The 18,187-nt window shown below is 29.7% G+C and overlaps 3 protein-coding genes across 3 annotated transcripts in view; 1 reads left to right on the forward strand and 2 right to left on the reverse strand.

The window, feature by feature from the left end:
- Window positions 1-2,205: 2,205 nt before the first annotated feature.
- Window positions 2,206-4,959, reverse strand: HELRODRAFT_160347 (hypothetical protein; the record flags this gene model as incomplete). Its single annotated transcript, XM_009017312.1, has 5 exons — window positions 2,206-2,282; window positions 4,073-4,138; window positions 4,455-4,503; window positions 4,593-4,689; window positions 4,832-4,959. 5 exons carry the CDS (start codon window positions 4,957-4,959, stop codon window positions 2,206-2,208), a joined length of 417 nt encoding a protein of 138 aa, XP_009015560.1.
- Window positions 4,960-5,858: 899 nt separating this feature from the next.
- On the reverse strand, window positions 5,859-8,759 carry HELRODRAFT_160348 (hypothetical protein; the record flags this gene model as incomplete). The annotated part of the gene is made up of 4 exons (XM_009017313.1): window positions 5,859-5,963; window positions 7,550-7,603; window positions 7,705-7,854; window positions 8,736-8,759. The coding sequence occupies 4 exons, from the start codon at window positions 8,757-8,759 to the stop codon at window positions 5,859-5,861; spliced, it is 333 nt and encodes a 110-aa protein (XP_009015561.1).
- A 2,899-nt stretch (window positions 8,760-11,658) lies between these two features.
- HELRODRAFT_93977 (hypothetical protein) overlaps window positions 11,659-18,187 on the forward strand; it is a 12,327-nt gene continuing 5,798 nt past the window's right edge. Inside the window, exons 1-10 of the mRNA XM_009017314.1 lie at window positions 11,659-11,749; window positions 11,777-11,844; window positions 12,358-12,431; window positions 14,728-14,834; window positions 14,966-15,043; window positions 15,899-15,978; window positions 16,296-16,433; window positions 16,512-16,621; window positions 16,714-16,816; window positions 17,155-17,222. Of these exons, the coding sequence (XP_009015562.1) occupies window positions 11,782-11,844; window positions 12,358-12,431; window positions 14,728-14,834; window positions 14,966-15,043; window positions 15,899-15,978; window positions 16,296-16,433; window positions 16,512-16,621; window positions 16,714-16,816; window positions 17,155-17,222 (821 nt within the window). The 5' untranslated portion in view covers window positions 11,659-11,749; window positions 11,777-11,781. The remainder of the gene's footprint in view (window positions 11,750-11,776; window positions 11,845-12,357; window positions 12,432-14,727; window positions 14,835-14,965; window positions 15,044-15,898; window positions 15,979-16,295; window positions 16,434-16,511; window positions 16,622-16,713; window positions 16,817-17,154; window positions 17,223-18,187) is intronic.

The following is an 18,187-nucleotide window of genomic DNA, read 5'->3' on the forward strand; positions in this document are numbered from 1 at the left end:
CATTAGTTGCTGAAATTTTTTGCCGAAACATGGGACATTTGTGTTTAGATAGCCATACAAAATGAATTTTATATAAATTCTATTATGGTAACCCTACTTTCTTTTATTTTTCAATTTTAAGAAGCAAATATATTTAGTTTCGTTTTGTGTGTATAATAATAACAGGCTGACAGGTAGATTGTTGTAAATAAAGTTTTATATTTTTTAGTTAATGATGTAAATTCATTTGACAATTTATTTGCAATTCAGTTGAATTCTTCATTCATGAGTATATTGTTAGAGCTCAGAAAATTAAAAAACTCTTGGAAGGAAATTGAATGTATCGTATGCCGTATCAAATTTATGCATGCATGTATGCATGTATATAAGTTGTGAATAATAAACATATGAACAATGGAAAAATGGTATAAATATTAGTCAACCACATTGATGATATAAATGCGTATGACAAATATTGAGGATGAATTTGATGATAATGAATATGTTGATGATAATGTTGATGCCTGCACACACATGGTGATAATGGGCTATACAGTTTGTTTCAAATGACTAATGGCTAGTGAATGATGATAACATTACAAAGCATGCTGATATAATGACACTATAATAATAATAACAATAATAATAATTACTGCATTAAAGAGTAATGAAGTAATGAATGCCAATGCAATTGGACAAATTAAGCAAAAATAAATTCCCAGCAGTTGTAAATATATGCCATCCAACAGATCAAGTTAGAATTCTCATGCTGATGCTGATCCTTTTTTTCATCACATGAAAAACAAATCTCTACAACAACAACCATATATACAGAACAGCTGGTGTAGAATTTTACATTATTCAAAGAAACACGCGCGCGCGCACACACACGCACACAGATACACAGACACGAACACACATAAAAAAAACTTTCAAATCTATTTAACCAGCATCTACTGCTTTGAATGGAACTCAAAAAGAGAGCCAGAAACAGAAGTAATTGCCTGCTTTTTATATATAATTGCTTTTTTTCTTTCATGAAATTCAATACGGATTTGTAGAAAAATATTCTTAATGAAAATGTTCCACAGAACCATTTAACTTTGAATGAGATTGCTTTAGTTACCGAAACAGTAACAGTTATTTCACTATGATAATATTAAAAAATGACTCCAAAATATAACTAATTGAAAAAGTTTAAGCCAAATAATCACAAAAAATAAAAAAATAGCACCGAGCACACCATGCCACACCACATTACAACACACCTCATCATAGTCAGCATACTACACCACATCACACCACACTATGCCCCACTACATTACTTACCATCACAGTCAGAACGCCACACCACATTACAACACACCTCATTGCAGTCAGCACATCACACCACATTACACCTGGCTCAGCTTTCCATATTAAAAATAACATCCATCATCATAAGCAGAGCTCATCAGGAAGTAGCTTCCTTCTTATCTCATCACTCACATCTGTCCAACTCGACTCAACTTTCTTAGCTGGCCACTTAATTCAACTTCACTTTAATGTGGTTGGTCAGTTTATAATTCAATCATTCATTGAAGTTTGTTTAAGAGCAAACAGCAAACACCATGTGTTGTTGATTGGAGTGGAGATTATTTCATCAATCAATCAATCAATCAATCTTCATCAAACTAAATGATTATTTTTATCACATAATTACAAATTTCATTCAATATTTGAAAATATTTTGATTCATGTTGCATTCATGTTATGAGGTTTGGGAATATTCAAAAATATGACTCACTGTTAATAAGTAAAACATAAAAGTGTGAATAACACAAAATAAATTTGATTTTATTAACTATGGTCACAAAAACATACAAAACATAATTTTTTAAATGGAGAGATGCAGAAACAACAAACAACACGACTACAAACACATGTGAACATCACAACAGGCATGCATTGAAATGATAAGTAAATGAGTAAGATCATAATATCATAATATAATTCACAAAATGATTTAAAATATAATTGACCACACAATGCATAGAATAATTCATAATACAATTTACAACACAATTCATGATATAATTCACAACACAATTCATGATATAATTCACAACACAACTCATGATATAATTCACAAACAAATTCATGATATAATTAACAACACAATTCACGATACAATTCAGAACATAATTCACATCACAATTCACTATACAATTCACGACATAATTCACATCAAACCTGTCTGAACTTTGCCCTCACATCTTTCTCTTTCATCCTTCCATTAGCCACCAAGTAGTCAAATATCTCCCCTGTGGATGATGATGAAGATGATGATGATGAAATGGGTGACACTGACGAAGGTGATGATATAATGAATAATGATGACGACAATGACGTCATATGACATTGATAACGGTTATTATGAGGATCATGACGGAGGAGGATGATGATGAAAATAATGATGACAAAATCAATATCAACGATGGTGGTGATGTTGTCATGAATGATAATTAAGATGTGAGTGAAGATGATGTTAATAACGTGGCTGATGTGATAACAAAGATATGGGTGAGGATGATGATGAACGATGATGATAAGCGATGATAAAGATGGTGATGAATGTAGGGGTAATGCAACCAAAATGGCATAACACAATGATATAAACAAGTAAACATTCAGTGATTCTGATTGGTACATAATAAATAAATATAAAAAAGTCTCCGAATGAATATAGACAGAACATGAGCAGATACATACACACATATATGGAGAAACCCACCCACACATACACACAAACACACACACAAACACATCCGCAATGTTAACAAACAAGATATTATACATTTAAATGCATGATGACAAATTGTTTTCACTCAACATAATATAAGAAGTGAACATTTGTTTTTGCAACTGATACAAAGAAATGTCTGATCTTAAAAGTTATAACCGGCGAAATAACCACTTTAAAATGATTGTTCGTTTACATTTTCTCAAGAGAACCTTTTGTGAAAAACTTTATACAAATTTTTAAAAATCTTCAAACAATCAAAAGGATATTAGAAAATACAATCATATAAAAAAAAGTTTTGTTTGTGAAAAATTTTGAATGCCATGGAGTCACTTCTTGAAAAAAAAATTCCACAGGCTACTGCACGCACAAGCTCACAAACGCGCGTGTACACATACAATCTCCCAAACTGACGTGTATTCATACAAACATGGTAGTCCTCCAAATACACAAACAGAAGTCTATATAATGAGAATTCATAAAGATAAATATCCATTCATCATGGAAAGAGAGAGTTTCCACCTGTTAAAAATTGCAAAGGCTAATAAATAATATGCAAGTGAACAAGAGTAAGTAATGCATCCTAATACTGCTTACATGTCCAAATAGACCTTTTTATATGTAGACAGATGTCTCCTCACACGTCATTATTAAATAACAGTCACCCTTCCCTTTTTACAATCAATCAAACACAGGCAAGCACAAATCCCAGTTGGTGCAGATACTGAGAAGATATATAAATTCATAATACATGTGAAGTATATAGGTATGTGTATGTGTGTGTTGTGTGTACAACAAGTGCTGTTGTAGCCCGTCCATTGGTTTTGTTGTTGATGCAAATAGATTCCAACCCAAACAACCTTCTCAACCGCTAGGCCTGTGTGTGTGTGTGTGTCTGTATGTGTGTCTGTATGTGCATGTGTTTGTATGCATGTGTATATGTGTGCGTATATACCTCTGTCTCTATGTGTCAGAAAGAATGATGGATTAGTGTGATCAGCCAAGAAAAACAATACCATTGTTATAAAGTAAACAGCAGTTGCATTACCATGGAGGGATAACATCGGACACCACTGTCCTCCTTGTTATCTCAATATAATTGTGGTAGGCGAATCATGTGTTTATTACTTTCATTTAATGGTGAAAAAAAAAATTTGAAGAGCATTTTCAATTATAAAATTAATACCAGTACAGTAAACACAGTACACAGTATATCAGTACACACAAACAATATACAACCTAACAAGGTAAACACAAGAAAAAATATAATGTGCAATAATTGGAGGTAGAATAAATTTAGAAAATACCAACCTCTGCTGGCATACTCCATGACAAGGAAGAGGCATTTCTCATTTTCAATGACCTCATACAATTTGACTGCAGGAACAACAAAATACATCATCGTTATATACACATTTAAAATTGTATAACACTTGTTTTGTTGGAGCGCCCATGTATATCTACTAAGATATACATGGGCGCTCTATCAAAGAAACTATTGCAAATAAATTAGCAATATTATTACTATTTGAAATATCAGCAGTTACACTTCAATCATAAATAACTGTCTATCCATACTATTTATTAAAATACAAAACAAAAAGTTTCACAAAAAAATGTATTTACGAAAATGCAGAAACAAACATACAACGGCAGTCAAACATCAATATAACACACATGCAGTTATACCAACCAATATTTGGGTGATCCAATGTCTTCATTATTCTCACTTCTCGAAATAACTGTTGAATTGAAAATCAACAAAGTTCAAAATAACATCATCACAAAATAGATTGATGTAATATATAAAAAGAAATAGTTTTTCAAAAACCTTTTTCATCGGTTTCAGTGTAGCACTGTAAGAATGAATACATATCATTACAATCATTCTTCTGAGACTCATTATGACAATGAACTCAATAGTTGAGCTTGTTAGGGATTATAAAATACAAACTTAAGTAATAACGTTCCATATAAGCAGGGCTATCAATCCTCACATTAACTTTAATGCCTTCACATTTTGCAACGTTCTTCAGCAACAAGGACAGCACAATGTGTTTCCAGATGAACCTGCATGCATATGCCAACATCTTACTTACATTTCCATAATTTAATATCATGCCCAACAAGGTGGTATTTTCATAACGTTGTTTGAAACTTGGAACCGCATGTACGCTAAACTGTTTCTCAATGGACATAGACAATTAAAAAATCTCTTGTCAAAGAGGCAGAGACTTCCACTAACTAAACACATCACGCTTCCACAAAGATGGTTGTATCAATATTATTTCTTGAGTCCTATCACCAAAACAAGTGAAAGACCCAGAGAAACAAAAATGAATACAAACAAATGAAAAACCAGATGCAACAGATGCAACAGATGGAGATGCTGAGAAACCAACTAACTAAAAGATGCAAATAAGAGTCAGAGAATGAAAACTATAATTCAACAAACAGATGACACAATGAAACTGATTAAGTAGTGCTTTTTATAGAATTGCACATCAAACGTTTGGCTATACGAATTTGAGAATTCACACTGTTACAGCTAGCTGAAATCTTAACAAATCCAATAAATATAACCAAAAACCGAAAAAAATCGTACAACTTCATGAGACAAGAAGCTGAATGTTAAACATTTTAAAGATAATACCAAAAAAAAGAAAATTTAAAAAAAAACAGATGAAAAATGTAAAATAGCCTGACTCAAAAAGTAGCCCAACAGAAAGGTGAATTAGATGATAATTAAAAATACATATCTTACAGGCTATAATTGATCCATTGACTATTTACTATTCATGTCTCAACCTATCCCTACAAAATGTTTTAACCCAACCATGCGCTTGACCGCTGAATTAAGCTTTAATATTTTAAAGAAATTTACATGAGTTCAACACTTAATAATTATAAAGAAATTATTACCTTACTGTGAAAATGTAAAAAATATGTATGCTAAGATAACATGGCAGGAAGAAAAGCAACAAAAAAGTTAAAAAAGAAAGCAATAAATAGTTAGTCCTAATCCATATAAGAGATGAGAGCATTTAAACAATGCATCTTATTTGATGGTTGTTTGTATTGTATCTCTTTTACTTTGCTATGCTAGCATCCAAACTGGTTTACTTGCCCTGTACTTTTGTTCAGTTTGTTTACATGTCTGTCGGTGCGCTTGAATGCTAATATGCTTCCACGCTAATGATGTCTAGTAACGTTTCAATTTCTCTTTCTGAAGATTTGCTTTGAAAAGCAATTCTGAAAGAGATTTATGTCCATATTTTAAAAACAGTGCAAACAATAAGATGCAAACGCTTTTGTTTACAACTGATACTGAATCCAAAACTTCAACTAAAATAGCAAACACATTTAAAAAACATGTAAACAGTAAGAAAATTCATTCAGAGCAATTTATAAGCAAGTCTGTAAGCTGAAGTGAAAGTAGCTATGCCAACATAGCAATGTCTATAGCTACATAACAGTAGACATAATAATGTTATAAAAATATAGTTAAGCCATTATTTGGTTTTGCTTTAAGCAAATTAAATATTAAATGATTTATAACTTTTTAAAACAGAGGTGATGAGTTAGAGAAATAAAATGACAAAATGCCACAAGTTTATAAAGTTGAGTAAATATAGTACAAACATATATTTTCATTTCAACTCTGCTGACAGTCACAGTCTGATTTATTGCTGCTGTACAGTCCATCCCACAAAACTCAAACAAATGTGAAAACCAACAACAACAACTGCAAAACTTAAACCAATATGAGAACCAGCCAACAAACAACTGCACACAAATTTCTATCTGACTCTGACTCACAACAACAACAAAGAAACAGTCAGAACAGAACATTGAAAAATACACCTGACTAAAACACACACACACACACACACACACACACACACACACACACACACACACACATATATATATATATATATATATATAGAACAAATAAAATAAAACCCATAGTACAGTAAATGTTATTAAGAGGACTGGTCCATGGAATTATTCCAAAATATATTGATTGGTAAACACACTGGCATGTAAATAGGTTTGCACTGGTAACACAGGCTACAAATTCCTCAAGTTAACATGTTTTTTTGAGTAGCAATGGCACAAGCTATTAATAGGCCTTACCAATTTGTTTGATGAAGCTGCAAAAACATGCATTCTAAACAAGTAAGCCCAGTTAAGCCATCATCATCATTATTGAATGATGTGATTGCAAAGATTATTATTGTTATCATATTGCACTCATTATGATCAGTTTCAGCAGAAACATTTTCATCATCATTAATAAAAGCTATGTTGAACAATTAATTAAAAAATAACTGAATGTTTAAAATAATGATTATCCTATCATTGAAAAATGTCAGCCATCAGAATGTTGAAAAAGTGCAATCAAAATATGAGAATGAAACAGAAATTAAAAGTCTCAACATATTCTACAAACAAGCTTTTTAAATACAGTGAACATCCATCCACTCAGCATGCATATTGTTAAGCCAAACATCAACCGCAACCACAGCAGCACAACATGAACCAGCTCAATGACAGCATTTATAAAAATTTATAGCAGCATTTTGTCTTTGCAGAGATGTTTCTCTCAGTTGACAGTTTAATGATTTCCAGGTCATATCCAATCCAAGGTAATGCTTTTAATGCTCCAAGCAGCACAGAAAACAAAAACATATTTATAAACAAACTTGTCTCAACAAAAATAGAAACAAATATGGATACACTCAACTTGATCATTAAATTATAATATACACACAAAAAACTGACCTTGTCCAGAGATGATGTGCTTAATTTGGTTTTGTCAATGATTTTGATTGCTACCTACAACATTCAGAAAACATTTATGAATAATTAATTATAACGCACCATTATATTAAACAACAGGTTGAAAGAAAATTTAAAAAAAGAATGAAAGAACCAACCAGTCTGTCAGTTGGGAAATGTCTGGCCAGCTTCACTTTGGCAAAATTACCCTTACCAATGGTTTTGATGAGTCTGTACTGCCCTATGACCTGAGGCTCATTAAAGGATCGAGATTGGGACATAGAGTTTATGTACAGTGGAACCATGCTCTTGAATATTTAAATTTTTAACATTTATTAATTAAATTTGAAATAATAAATTTTAAACTTTTTCAAAATTTTAACATGAATTAATTTAAAATTAATGTTTGGTATCTTGAATAAATTACTGATGTAACTGAATATAAACATAAAATAGATCAAACTAATTAATAATATTCTCTAATTAAATTTTAAAACATCATTTTATAAACAGACTAATCTTGTAAATAATCTGACTTACAAAATTATGTTACCATTTTAATTTATTCCCTAGAACAATTATTAATTAATTATTTCTTTAAAATTATATTAATAACAACATTTTTTTAAATAAGTTTATAATTGTATCCATGTATTAAACATTAAAATGTAAAAATAAATACAGACTTACTTACATTTTAAAATAATTTTTCAAACTTAGTTAAACAAAGTTAGGTTAGAGAGGTAAATGGTAAATTAAGCAATTCAATATTTGAAAATTGAATATATAAAATATAAACATGCATTTTATTTATTTTATAGTACCAGATTAAATGTTAGTCAATGATTAATCAGTATCATATCAGCAAAACAAAAGTTTTATTTTTATCTTATGCTTTCATTGAAATGCAACTGGTGAATAAAATAATGCATTGTTTCTATTTCTGTATGTTTTTTTACAATTATTAATAATAACATCATAATTAACATTTTAACAAAAATAAAATAATAGATTTTGATGTTATTGAATGTTTATTATTTATTTACATTTAGATGGGATTTTGTATAGCATAATTAATAATAATAATATTAATAATGAGTTACATGTTTCTAAAAAAAAGTAAAAATTAACCTTTTATGAAAACAACTTAAATAAATAATAAATAAAAATAATAATAAATGATACTGACCCTGGAAGATTTTGGATGAGCCATTGTTTACAAATTCTGAAATAATCAATGCTTTTTCTTTTTCTTAATTTAAAACTTAGGATGATGAATTCGAACAAAATATCATGTTCGAAAATTAAAATTTGATTTAAAATGCGGATAGACAAATAAAGATCAGCAGTGCTTCTGTTTGGTTTGTTTGGTTTGCTGCAGTGCAGTGATCTTCTCCATCAGATCATTTAATTAACTAATTAGCAAGAAGCAACCATCTAACAGTGAACAAGCGAAGAAAAAACGAAACGTGCAAAACATGGACGACATCGATGACGACAACAGAACTAATCTCTAAATGAATTCATCAAAAAATCGACGAGAACAACTTTATTTTCATTTCACTCAAATCAAATCAGCCGTTCCATCCCAGCTTAGATTAATTATATAAAAAAAAAAACACGAAAGTTCAGATACGAAGAGCTGAACTCTATGGAGCGCCTTTGTTACTAAATGTGTAATAAGATGAATGCATAATGCCATTAATACCTTATATATTTAATATATATGGCGAAATGTTCTGGTTTTAGTCTAGTTTATTCTATATATAAAACCATGAGCTTAGTCATTATTTAATAAAATATGTTTAAAGCTGATTGGTAAAATACTACAAACATAATTTTTGACTTAATTTAAATACAATACATGAAACTCTTGGGCTCCTGTTTTCATGTTTTCTATTTATATGGCTCAAATTCAAAAGTCAATAAACCGAAATCCATATCCACTATTGGAAACATTATAAAAACAGTTAATTACAATGGATAGGGTTTTCACCACTAAACTTCAGAGATTTACACATTTAAAAATATTATACATTTCAATAATAAAAATTGCAAAGATATAAACAACAGCAATTAAATGATTGTACCTACTTATATCCATGGTACCTACGCTAAATTTTTCAAAAAACACATGTATATATATATATCCATAAAAAAAACATCCAATTTCAGTTCAAACTAGTAGCAAAGAAAGCAAGAAAATTTCAAAAATTTCAGTTTGGCAACATATTTAAAATGCTAGCGTTTTATCATTTAGGTGGCTCTTTTCTGAACTCGTTCCAAAGTCAGTATTTCTCGCATTGCCCACGATGACCAAACATATAACCCATAAATTAAATTAGACCTAAGTAATTACATGTACAAAATAAAAAACGCAGATTCGTATGATTTACAAAAGTTCATTAAAATTAAACTCGCTATAGCAAATGCCTTTTTGAATATATAGAATGACATAACTATCAAGTCGCCACCCAATCTACATATCAGGGAAAGACTTTCATCACAAGGCACCTCAAACATATTAACACTCTATAAAACTATAAAACTTTATCATTCACAAAACTAGTTTCTATTTATCGATCACCTCAATAACTCACTAAGTCATCATCTAGCTATTAATTTCCGTTTTTATGCCATTACTTCATTTTATTGTCAATTTATTTTATTTTCTTTTAATTATTCTATTATTATTATTTATTTTATTCTATTCTATTTTATTTTTCATGTTTAAACATTTTTCTTTCTCCGTTTATTTATTTATTTACATATTTGTTTAATTTTGTACTATTGCCTTGCATGCTCTGTTTCTGCGTCTGTCAGATCCTGATTTTTAGAGAATAATAAAACAAAACCCAATCTAATACAACCATTCAATATCAGTTTTATTACTAAATCTTAATGTCATAACCTACCAGCATTCAAGGAAACAATTTGGACTGAGACTTGTACAAATTTTAAAGGAAACAAGAAAACAAAATATGGAGATAAATATGAAAAAAGAGAGGGACATGTTGCGGTTGTGCAAATGTAAGAGAACACCAAACCAAGAAAAGCAGTAAGCAGGAGCGAAAACAATAGTACTCGTTTGGACAGGCTGGTCACGTGTTTCGTCCATACCGGAGACTCATCAGCGTCCCGAATTCCTATCAGAATATATAACTCGCACGATTCACTTCATAAGTATGTGATGTTTTTATTTATTTTGAGGATTGTTAGTTTTAGTCGTTAGGATTTGCCATCCAACAGGCACGAGCAACCAGACGGCAGCAGAGTTAAAAGCTTTACTTAAAGGATAGTCTAAAATCAGCAAGACAAGACTAAAACAGAGCGAGTTACAAAATAAATCATAGATAAAACTAATGAAGTAACAAGCAGGATAAGGAGTAGGATCATCAAAAATTTTTTTTTCTAGGTAGATGAAAGTAAGAACTTTTAGCAAAACAGTTAATCTGAGAAAAGTGACATGTTAGAATTAAAGATAAAGCCTAGACTACATAAATATAAATCAGCAGGTAAGATAATAGAATGAATAGTAACAGCGTGTTTAGACTTATTACAACATTAATTCAAATTTAGACATATTTAGTTTAAGATAAATAGTCACACCAAGCGATAACAGAAAAGAGAAATAGAAAAGAGAAATGGAAAAGAGAAATAGAAATAAATTATAAAGAGCTCTATTGAGATCAGATGGAGGAAAATAAGTATGAATGGGTATGAATCAGTAGCATCTTCTATTATTATTCATATATTCGATATATTTGTTTGCATCTACATATATTTGTATTTCATAAACGACCATATTGTAATATATTTATAAATTTTAATAACACGACAAGTTATAGGTCAGTTGATGCACCACATGGATTTGTATTAAAGGCTATCCATAAAGGTTAAGCATCAAAATTATCATAAAACTTCAAATGAAAATATTTAGCTCAAATTATTCGTTTAAAAATTTGATAGGAAGTAATAAATAAAACATTTAAAAAGCTTTCATACTCATCATAATGACATTTCGTCGTTTAATAACTCATTTTGTTCTCTAACTATTAACGTATATAATTCCAAAGTTCAATAGATGATTTAAAAGTGAATGTAATTGCAAGGTTATCAATGGTAACAATCGTAACACTCGACGGCAACATGTTTGTCACGTTGTTGATGACACCGTAGATTTTTTTTTATTAAATTGAAATTTTAAAAAATAAACAAAATAATTAATACATAATATGAATTTTAACAAAGTTCTTGTCGGGGCCATTGACCAAGGAACAAGTAGCTCCAGATTTTTAGTGAGAGTTTTTTTCTTTTTTTCAAGAATAAAATTTTTCATTTATAAAAATTTAAAAAAAATTAAATTATTATAATTATATTATATAAATATATAGTTATTCAGATGTTATAGTTTAGTAATTAGTATTAATTTGTTAAAAATGTTAAATTATTAAAAGTAAAATATAATATTAAATTAAAATTATAACTATAATATAATATTATAATAATAATTATTATAATATTATATTATATTATAGTTATAATTTTAATTTAATTTGAATTATTAAATAATTCAAATTGAAATTGCTGGAAAAGTTTGCATTGAAATTATTTTAAATTTTTTTTACTTTGTAATAATGTTTTAAAACAAATCATAGATCTGCAGAACTTTAAAAATTTAAATTAATATTTTTATATTAGTTATTATAATAATTTTATGAATAATGTATAGGTGGATAGATTTTTTTCTATATATTAATTTCAATTTTCTTTATAAAATTATAAAATATAAAAGTTAAACCGTAAAACAGATATTTGATACAAAAACTTCAGAGTTAGTCACATATCACCAGATTGACATAAAAGCATCTTATCCTGAAAAAGGGTTGGCTTATTTTATTATTATTATCATTATTTGAATTTTCATCTACTTATTACAATTATATTTTCATATTTATTTTACAAGTAAATTTTTAAGATTATTTATATATTTATTTGTGAATATATATTATAAATGAAATATATTTATGTGTTTATATTAGTTACTTATATTCATTTTTTGGCAGGTTTGTTTCATGTTCTAATTTATTATTTTACTAAATCATCAAATTTGTCAATGATCCTATTCCATCTCTTCAGAGGTTGGCTCTTGGTGTCCACCTTTTGTGTCAGTTTTCTACTCTGGCCATTTTTGTTGAATTTTTTGTTTCTTCTCTTGTCCATCTATTTCCTCTCATGTTTTTTGATTTATTCTTTTCCAGTTTCTCTTCCTCTCCAGTTTGAATCAACCTATAATTAGGCATGTTTGCTGTGTGTTTAAACACTTAACTTTTTTGCACTCGGTTTCAACACTCTCATTTTATCACTATGAATTTATTAATAATAAAAAAAATTGGTTTCATTATTCAAGTTAGTGCTATCGCAGTGTTTGTAAATTTTATCCATCTTTTTTTCAGTGACACTGATTTTATACTTATTATTTATTATTTTCAAACTTATTTATTCCTTTTGTTAATTGTTGGCTCTTGCACTGATTAAATCTTAAATTATTTTCAGACTTTGATCCATGCAACTGCACTTTAATCATTTGGAAACATTTTAAATTATGCATTTCATTTTGTGTGGCCTTTCTATCCTCTACCTTCTATTTTAGTAATTTGTAAACTTGTTTCATTAAAGTCTCAATGTTGAAATTCAGAAATTTCTAATTTTATATTGTCAAAATTTTCAAATCGTAGTCATATTTATATCATCCTTAGATCAACGTTTTTGAAGATATTCATCTGTTAACTCAAGTTTGCAAATTTATTTTTTGCACCAGTTTTTCTTCAACTGGAACTTTAAATTGTGTCATTAAAATGTGCCTCTTACAATTTTTTATTTATAATATTTTAAATTTTATCTTTATTTTTTGTTCAGCTGTTTTTGTTAGTTATTTTTAGTTTTTATTGTTACTGTTAGTTAACCTATAGTTATTTTTTAACTTGTTAACTTTTAGTTATTATTGTTCAATTTATTATTTCATATGTTATAAGGTTTTTTTATTAATGTTAGAAATGTTTAACTAACCTAAATTGACACTGCTTATAGCTTTTAATTATTTTGCAGCTATCTATAATGTTTGAATGATTGTTTGTTATAATGTTACCCTAACGAGATTTTTGAATTAATGTTGATGCGATTGCGCAATATGATTTTGTTACTAGCTGATAGTGTGTATTGTAGTCAACCAATCTTTAATGTACAAATCTGATAATCAGCTGTCCACAATCACGAACTTTCATAATTGTTTCATAATTTATTCATAAAATTAAGCAGACAGACATTGAGGTTTTTTAAAATATAGATAGATTGTCATTTGTTTAATATTTTAAAGATCTGCAAACCGGTAGCTAGTATAACTACTCAGACTCAAGTTTTATAATTTTATTATACTTAAATTTTTTTTCTTGGCCAATATTTCAATTGTTTATATTATTATTATTATCTTTATCATTATTATTACTATTATTATTACTATTATTATTACTATTATTATTGCTATTATTAATTTTTAATTTATTCAACTCTGGAGAGCTTTTCAAAGGTTTTTTTATTTTGTTGGTTATATATCTGTCTCACTGAGATGTTCATGTCATGGATACTGAATGCAGGTAGGAGGATGGAGAAATGGGAATGCTTAGCTCCCCACTCTTTACCAAACTATGACATGGAACAACAGTTTTAGAAATACAAAGCCTCCATAGTATTTTACTTAATGGCAAAGAGATGCAGATGGTCTTTTACTTTCCAACTGCCTGCATGCAATTCGTCAAATATACTATACCCTCTGTCAAGGATTAACGGAAAAGTCTTTAAATATTTGCATCAAAAACTTCTGTTGAGTGTGTGTATAAAACATATATTGTAGTTGGTCAATATTGTATTTGAGTTTGCACATATAAAATTAAGTCCATGTCACGATCGGTGAATAAGATTTTATATCGTTGTTACCTGAGCTAAACCATTGGCCGTCTGTATTTGATGACTATTTTTTAAAGTCACAAAGTAATGTTTACAAATTGTTTTATCTGAATAAGGAACACTAGGAATGAGTTGTTGCTGCTGCTGTTTAATTTACTGCAAACAAACTTTGAATATATATGTAGTATCAAAAAAAGTATTTTAAAAAATATTTTCAGGTGGGTTGAGGAAGACCCGTTAGAAATATTAGACTCAATAAATGCATGCATCGATCAGGCTCTTGACAACCTCATCAAATTGGACATCAGTCCATTGTGCATTCAAAGTTGGCACTCCTTCCATTTACATTGCATGTTTCAATTTAGAATTTCAGGTTAAAGGAAATTAAGTCATTGATTGAGTACATTTTTTTTGCTGATGTCAAATGTGAATGTCATTGTAAATAATATACTGCAGCGATTGGCATAACAAATCAGAGAGAAACCACAGTCGCTTTCGACATCTCCACAGGAAAGCCACTACACAATGCAATTGGTTAGATCAAACACCCACGCTTTTGTTTTTATTATTTTTTTCCTGTTCTTTGAACCAAAATTTCATTTGATTGTTGTTAATGTTCTCACCATTTTCTAAACAAATCATAGGAAAATGAAAAATAAATTGTTTATGACTATGATTATGTAGTTTAAATCAGGCTGATATGGTGTTTTTTTCTATATTTTTTTCTAAATAGAACAAAACAATTGTACAAATGATAATCATACCGAGTTGTACCTATAAAATTATTATATAATATGTTGGCCATAATCAAAAAATAAATTGTTCAGTTTTAATGCTTGAAAGTGAGAGTGTTATATTTTAAAGCTGATTAATTTGCTTCAACACAAATATAGATTTCTTATAATGAAATATCAGATGTTAGAAATTTTTGAAATTGTAAGTTTTTCAACAAGTTTCATATGGTGTTCAAATAATTTTATATTTCCTTTTCTTGACATGATGAAACCAATATGGAATTAAATTATTCATTAATTTGAGCTTGAAATTTGCGTTATATTTAGAATGCTTTCTTTAAAAATCTCACCGATATGATATGTATTGCACGTACCTTCTAGTTCTGTTGAGTTATAAAATTGGAATTCTTAATTAGCAAGTTGGTTGGTGTGAATTCAGCAGGTAGACACACTTGAATGTTTTTTTACATAATGAATGAATTTGAATGAATTTCAAGTTGGGACAGGCACAAATAGTAACATTCTGTCAAACAATTCAACTAAGTAGCATTTGATCATACGTAGACATTTTGTGATCTGTACAAATAGATTGCAAGTATAATAAGTGATACAAAGTGATGAATTGCTATAACAATTGACCTCAAACACATCAAAGTGTGGCTGGACACGCGAACAACAGACACAGTAAATGAACTTCTGAAAAAAATTCCAGGCCGAGACAAGAACCATTTGAAGGTGAATATCAAGTGGTTTACTTTTAATTTTTATTTTTGTTACAGGCTTTAAGTATCAAGTAAGTTGGCACACACTTTGTTACAATATTCTATGAATTTTACATTTCATAAATTCTATATTGTTTGTCATGATAGCTTATACACTGATGAAATTGTTTACATTATGCAGCCTAATTTGAATTTAATGCAGTGTTACGTTGTTGTTACTGAAAGACATGTTGCCACCCTAATATGATTTCAGCATTATTTCATATGCATGCGCATATATGGTTTGATGCGACTGATGTAACTGACGTGACCGAACTTTATCACCGGAAGCCTAGATGTGGCCTCCCACTATCCACGTACTTCAGTGCTGTAAAAATGAAGTGGCTGATTGACAGCTCGGAAAAAGTTCAGTCTGCCATGCGCGATGGTGTCTGCAGATTTTCCACCGTCGATTCCTGGCTTTTATGGGTAACTGTAACTTCTTTTCAGTGTGCTTTTTTAATTGTTTTTGTATGAGAAATTGTAAACTATGAATTTAAAATGAAGAACTTGACTGGAGGTTCAAAATCTGGAAAATTTCTCACCGACGTTACAAACGCCAGTCGAACGATGCTTATGAATATTTATTCGCTCACTTGGGACCCTGTCTTACTCGAGTCAGTGAATTTGCTCAGTTCCATCGTTTTTAGAATTTTAGTTTATTAAAAGCGCTGCTAATGCTGATTAATTTAATTATTATGATGACCAGATTCTTTGGAATACCTCAGAACGTTTTGCCAGAAATTCGTTCCTCCTGTGAGATCTATGGACGAATGTCTGGCGGGAAGTTGGATGGCGTGCCTATTAGTGGAGTGAGAGTTTTAAAAAATTTTAGTTTTCAATTTGTAACTTTTCAAAACTCTGCAAGTGAAAATTGAAGTTGCGAGTATGTTTATTCATCTCATAACTTTAAAAGTTGAAAGTTCTCATCTCTGTTATTGTATTGGTGTTGAGTTATTAGTGGATAGATGATAGTCCAAACGTCTTGAGTTATTTTGTAGTCATTCATGTTTCTTTTCTCTATTTTCATACATTTCTGTAATTTATTATTTCACTATTTATTATTTCATTTTCTTATATTTCACTATTTAATATTTAATTGTTAATTAATTAATTTACTATTTTTTTAATTATTATTTCTTGGAACTAGATCTTAGGCGACCAGCAGGCAGCTCTGTATGGTCATGGGTGCTTGTCGGAGGGGCAGGCTAAGAACACGTCAGTCATTTTTTCATCAATCAATTAATCAATAATCAATCAATCAATCAATCCTGTTACAACTTTTTCATTAATGAAATTAAATATGATGTATATTTATGACTTAGATCTCACGTTGTTATAAATTTTATTAGTCGGTCGTTTTAATAAGATTTCATTTTAAAAATCTTTATGACAGGATACAATTCTTAAGGGTAAGAATGATAACAACATTGTGTCAGCTTATTTGTTTATTTAATGTTATAAAAACAATAATCTTATTACTGAAGTTTATTTATAAATTATTTAGAAAATAATTTATAAATGATGAAGGTATACCTGAGGATTGGCGACACAGTGTGTTGGTGCCGTTGTATAAGGGCAAAGGAGATGTGAGAGATTGTGGGTCATACAGGGGTGTGAAATTATTAGAGCACGGAATGAAGGTAGTGGAGAGGGTGCTTGAGAGGAGGTTGAGAAGTATGGTGACAGTTAATGAAATGCAGTGTGGGTTTATGCCTGGTAGGGGAACGGTGGATGCGTTGTTCATGGTGAGAATGTTGCAGGAGAATTATAGAAAGAAGAAACGAAGATTGTACATGTGTTTTGTGGATCTAGAAAAGGCTTTTGATCGAGTACCGAGGAAGGTCATTGAATGGGCGTTGAGGAAGAAAGGAGTGAATGAGAGACTTGTTAAAGCTGTGATGCAGCTGTATGAAGGGGCAAAGACAAAGGTGAGGGTTGGAAGGGGGATGTCGGACGCTTTTAGTGTTAAGGTAGGAGTGCATCAAGGATCAGTGTTATCACCGTTGTGATGGATGTTGTGTGTGGAAACATAATGGAGGGGTTGTTATTTGAGATTTTGTATGCAGATGATTTAGTCTTGATGGCTGATAGCATGGAAGAATTGCAGTTAAAATTTGACAGATGGAAAAGTGTTATTGAAAAGAAAGGGTTAAAAGTTAATATTGGTAAGACGAAGGTAA

The sequence above is a fragment of the Helobdella robusta genome (genome assembly GCF_000326865.2).
Source record: "Helobdella robusta unplaced genomic scaffold HELROscaffold_2, whole genome shotgun sequence".
Classification (NCBI taxonomy): domain Eukaryota; kingdom Metazoa; phylum Annelida; class Clitellata; order Rhynchobdellida; family Glossiphoniidae; genus Helobdella; species Helobdella robusta.